We start from the raw sequence: 5,484 nt of genomic DNA, 5'->3' as shown, positions 1-5,484 counted from the left end.
AATTTGCTGTTTTTGTTGGTCTGATTTTACCTGTGATGGATTTATCTTGTTGATTTTAATACTTTATAGAGGAAACGATTAAAATAATTGTCAGTGGCAGGAACAGAAAGCACTGGGATGAACTTGTTCTACACAGAATAAAAGTCCAATCAGATGAACATCCATCAGCTGGCAGCCAACAATCGCCCAAATGAGCTGAAGAAGTTCCTGACAGAAATCCGTCAGCCTGCGTGCTGCAGTCTTTCCCTCTCAAACCCTCTTTTCTCTTACTTATATTGTTAAAAATAGCCTCAGCGGAAGCTGTTGTGACCCTTTAATGCAGCGGCCCGTATTCATGGCCTGGAGTTTGGAGTTTCTGTCCACCCCAATGATTCATACTCCATGATATTGTTTTTCCAAATTGGATTTTGTGTGCGTGTGTGTATGTGCGACTTGGTAGGACTGGACAAAAAGTTATATTTAGAGTGATCACCCCCACAACAGAAGGACTACAAACTTTATTCCAGCATATCAGCAGAATGTGTGATTGAAGCGCCCTGAAGCCGGAGTGAGAGCCTCTCCCCGGCTACGTGACCGCATGTGGTTTCCATGATTCACCCTCGCTTCATTTCTTTATTAGTCCATTTTAATTAGCTCTGCTTGTTTAGGAGCTCATCAATATTTCAGCAGCTCGATTCATAATTCAAACAGGAACCTGAAAGATCAACTCAGTTGTTATTAGTGGATCGGCTGCTTCTTGCGCTGAGGCGGGGATGCAGAGCTGCTGTCGACCGTCTGAGTGGAGAGAACACGTGAAGTGAGGATGCAGGAGTGTAATCGGTTGTGACGTGCTGTGGTGTTGCATTGTGGGCCGCTGGTGGCTCTTCATGGGGACGGAGTCAGTCAGTCAGCTGCATGATCGCTTTTCTTTGTCTTGTATGTTTAAAAAAACAACTTTATGCAGCGTGTCGGGTACGAAGCGTTAGCGAGGTGCTACGATAGTGTGTGTGTGTGTTCTCCGGGTCAAACTAACATCAGCTTCCTCTCGCCTCGTCTCTGCGTGACTGTGTGAACATGTGTGTGTGTTCGGCCTTGTCGTACAGTCTGCAGATGCTGTAAGTGTGAATCTGGCTTTTCCTCAGTGCAGGAGGTGTGAAGCCCCGGGGAAGCGCTCCTCTGACTGACTCACGCTCTGCAGAAATGCTCCTTAAATCCTTTACTCCAGGATTTCATTTTGAAATCAGTGTGTTCTTTTAAAATCACTCGGCTTCAGTGCAAATTAGTTCACGTGTCTGAACTAGGATGTGTGATGCTGATCCCGGCAGAGTTTTAAGGAAAGTTTTATACACGTGCATTAAATCCAGATCACTTCTAAAAGAGGAGGCCGTCTTTGTGAGGCCAGAGCTGCCTCCAGACGTTTGCTTTTGCATCCATGGCTGGAAACTGCTCGGCGGCAGTGGTAACCTGAAGCATGTGAGAGATGCTGTTGTTGCATTTTGCTAAATGGAAAAGAAATAAAACCGTCTGGAGCTTAAACAGAGAGAATAAATAAAGAGTCTAAAGAGGAGGGTCAATATCAGAGCAGCAATCCATCAAGAGACGCCCTTTAGATGCACAAGACTGAGGGTCTCAGAGACGGACAAAAGTGTGGAAACAGAAATGCTATGTACTGTTGTGAGCTCCGGAAATGCACAGAAAACCGATAAAAGCCTGGAGAGCATTATTCAGCGCTCATGGTGTGTTTCCCTGCAATTTCCCTTTATCATTTCCTTATAGTGTGAAAAAGTTATAATTTATAACTTTAAATGTGAGCTAAGACGGTGCAATTAGGCCGCCGACTCAGACAGCAGCAAAGAAAGGAAAGACAAAGTGGCTCATTTAGCGGCGCTCCTGAGCCACACATTCCTCACTTAGGGCCAAGTCAAACAGCTATCTGGAAAAAATCCATATTAATGTCTCCGATACTGTGTGATCAATTTCTTTAATTATCTGCTGCACAGGACCCTCAGATGTTATTTTGGTTCTTTTCCCACATCTTCCTAAACGATCCCGGGAATGGAGGATAATGTCAAAGATAACTCGTTCCCCCGCCGAGCAGATTATAGCCCCGTTCCTCTGTCTGTCTGTCAGCAGGATATCTCAGGAACCTCAGAACAGATTTCTGCTCATTTCGGTGGACAGGACCGCCGCGGGCCGAGGTACAGATGAGCAGATTGCTGTGGTGAGATGGACCCAGGACTTGTTCAATTAGACAATTATCATTTTTAGCTGTGACTGTAAAACTAACACAGATAAAGTCTTTGAAATCAAACAGAGCCGCCGTCGAGCGCCTTCCTCCCATAAATCACAGAGTTTGTGTGTTTTAGTTTCACTTTGTTGTGTTTCCAGATGCGTCTTTGCTCAGCCTAATGCTGCTTAGCGTTTGTCTCGGCAAAGTTTTAGACGTAAGAGGAAGCGGCTCTTTTGTTTGCTTTTGTCCTGTCTGTGTGAATGGGATTAGCATCATAAGAACAACAGCCAGCGGAAAACAGTTTCTGTGCATGTCTGCATTATCGTGGACGAAGTGAGCCGGTCTGGACGGCTCTACAGAACCCATGTGATGCTTCTGGGTTTTCCTTTTCCTGTAGTGAAACGTGAATATGAAACCTTACAAAGCCCAGATTTCTTCTCTTCTCCAGAAAACGCTGCTTCTCTCCTGCCTGACACTCCTCTGTGGTTGAAGTCCAGGTTTTTCTGTATCGATGTCACCACCTAACGGTTTTTACTAGTTTGGTCACAGCAGCTTCCTCGCCATCATTTCCTCACCATAGCCTCATCTGTCAGCTTTACATCCCTTCACTCATCCAGTGTGGAACCAACATGACCTTGCTTTCATTGGGCCTTTTCTGGGCTTTGCAGGTCAGAACCAGCGCTCACATAGACAGTTACAGAGCTGCAGTAACAATGTGCAGAATGAGCAAAATGATGGGTCTGTTGAACATAAAGCACGGACATGAACATCTTCTGACAGACCCCCAAACACACGAATGTGCAGAATATGAGGTGTTTAAAGCTAAAACTGAAGCGGCTCCATCCAGCGTGTTGACTCCTGCATCGGTGAGCTCTCCACATGTTCCTTATGCTCCGTGAACGTTCCTCTTCTTTGTTCTGTGTGTCCACGTGCAGTCCGTCCTTTAAAACTAAACCACATTGTCAATCACATGTTGAGGGATTTTCTGCAGGATTACATCTGATGATGGACGATGAATATGTTCGGCTGCGTGCAGACAGCAGCTGAAGTGACCCAAATCAGATTCTTTTGCCCTGTGCGGCCTGTATCGGATCTTTTCATGACAGTCTGAACGATGCAGATCCAATTTTTTTCAAATGCGACCCGGGCCACTTGGATATGTGGTCCTAAATCTGATCTGACCTTCTGCCGTGTGACTTCTGTCTGAGCGGCCGGGTCGCATTCATCTGACCTACACGTCACTGTTCTGCCGTCGTGGCCTCTTCTGCGCATGCGGGACACTTTTGGCTCGTATGAAGTTCACACAGCAGATCACATACAAGTCGCATTGAAGTGGAAACGTGAAGGAAGTCACAAAGAAATCCTCATTGAGCATCAAGTCCTGCAGTGTGAACGTAGCCTTAGAACTCATCAGATGTTTGCCGTTGATTTAGTTTTGTTGTTGTCGCTCCCTTCCAGTCCACTCATCATACATGAGATGTGATGGGACATGTCGCCTCGGTAACCATGGAGATGGAGACGCTTCAAACATGTTGTGAAAGGGTTGTGTTGTAAACCAAAGTCTAGACACCAAGAAACTTTGATGCAAAAACCGAAAGGAAACTTAAATCCAGGAACAATGTTCCCACACAGGACATGATCCGTGATCTTCCTGCTGCTCCACCGCCGTGACCTCACGTCACCATCCTGACCTGTGGCGTCTTCACACTGATGCCGCTCTGCTACGTCACACGTCTTCCCTTTGGGAAGAAAATCTTTTCCAACATAAAAGAGAGTGCAGTTTAGAGGCATGCAAATATTAGGAATAGTGTTTTAACGGATGTGTTTTTAAAGGAAGAGTTTGACATTTTGAGAAATTGACACCACTTTACATATAAAGCTTCACCAGGTAAATGTGGAGTATAGACTGTAAATCAGGGTGAAGCAGCGAGCCAGCAAGAACCTGTAAAACTAACTCACTAACCTGTCATACTGGGGTTGTGTCAGAGGCTGCTTATGCTAAGCTAAGCTAAGCTAACTGTCCATGACTGTATCTTCATATTTAATGGCCACGTGTTAAAGCAGAATCGAATCAATAAAGAAAGAATACGGTCAAAAAGAAAACTCATGTTGTGTGTTCACCAGTTTGCTGCTCGGTTTATTTAATGCTGTAGTTGTTGAGGCCTCTGATGACCTGTCACTGTGCTCATCGTCTCATCTTTGAGAAGCACTTTGGTCGTCTTGTTTCATAAGCGTTTATTATTAATGTTATTATGTTTAAACAGAACCAGAATCTGGCGTCCAGCAGCTTCTGGACGGCCTGAGCTCGCTGTAGCTAACGTGTGCAGACGAGGCGCCCTGATGTCACCTGACGCTGACGTGATGAGGACAGACATGTGTCTCAGCCTCCTCCTGCCGACCATCCTAACTGACCTTCTCCTCTCTCCTCCCTCCTGCCTCCCCCCCACCCCCCTCTCTCCTCCTTCTCTCCTTTCCAGATGCAAGGTGTGCCGTCCCCCCCTCCTACCATCATCACCATCATCGCTCCCACGCCCACTCCTTCCACGCTCCCTCCTACGACCGTCCTGCTCACGACCGTCCCGCCTACGAGCGCCCCGCCTACGACCGGCCCTCTTTCGAACGTCCTTCTTTCGAACGTCCTTCTTTCGAACGTCCCTCTTTCGAACGCCCTTCTTTCGAACGTCCCTCTTTCGAACGCCCCTCCTTCGACCGTCCCTCCTACAGCCGCCCCTCCCACGAGCGCCCCATCTACGACCGCCCGTCGCACGATCGTGCACCCCACGACCGCTGGAACCCCCGTCTTCGCGTGAGCTCCGGAAATCAGCTCTACATGTTGGACCAGGAAGAGGTATTGTGCTCCACACACCCAGAACACTCCGACACCGACAGCGCTTCACCTGTTAAGATTGTTTGATAGAATTACCTGGTCACCTGTATTATTACTAATCAGACATGTAAAAGGAAACACGAGCGGTCATCAGGATGTCCTTGATGTACAGTGTCCATACAGAGACTTACCCCCAGTTTAAATTTCACTTTTTATTGCTTTCATCATGAATCCTGCTCATTCAGGCGTTTTGGAGAATAATTTACAAAACTAAACCTCGTTCAACACGATAATGTTAATTCATCAGAACTATAAGTTGTAAAATCACACATGTTCATCCCCTTTACAGTAGCTCACCTAATTCAGGTGCATCCACTGGTCACACAGCGAGTGAAACAGAGACAATCAAAGTGCAGTAAATGTGTCTCAGGGATTGTAGTTTAAAGAC

General features: G+C 46.5%; 1 protein-coding gene across 1 annotated transcript in view; it reads left to right on the top strand.

Annotated features, from left to right (window-relative positions):
• The window catches only part of syngap1b (synaptic Ras GTPase activating protein 1b), a 190,987-nt gene that overhangs the window by 39,138 nt on the left and 146,365 nt on the right, over positions 1 to 5,484 (top strand). The window contains exon 2 of the mRNA XM_008281155.1: positions 4,687 to 5,057. Coding sequence (XP_008279377.1) covers positions 4,687 to 5,057 — 371 coding nt within the window. The remainder of the gene's footprint in view (positions 1 to 4,686; positions 5,058 to 5,484) is intronic.

Source organism: Stegastes partitus, unplaced genomic scaffold (genome assembly GCF_000690725.1).
Source record: "Stegastes partitus isolate 25-593 unplaced genomic scaffold, Stegastes_partitus-1.0.2 Scaffold225, whole genome shotgun sequence".
Lineage (NCBI taxonomy): Eukaryota > Metazoa > Chordata > Actinopteri > Pomacentridae > Stegastes > Stegastes partitus.
Note: the sequence above shows the minus strand (reverse complement) of the source record. Positions and strands in the feature narration are given on the sequence as shown.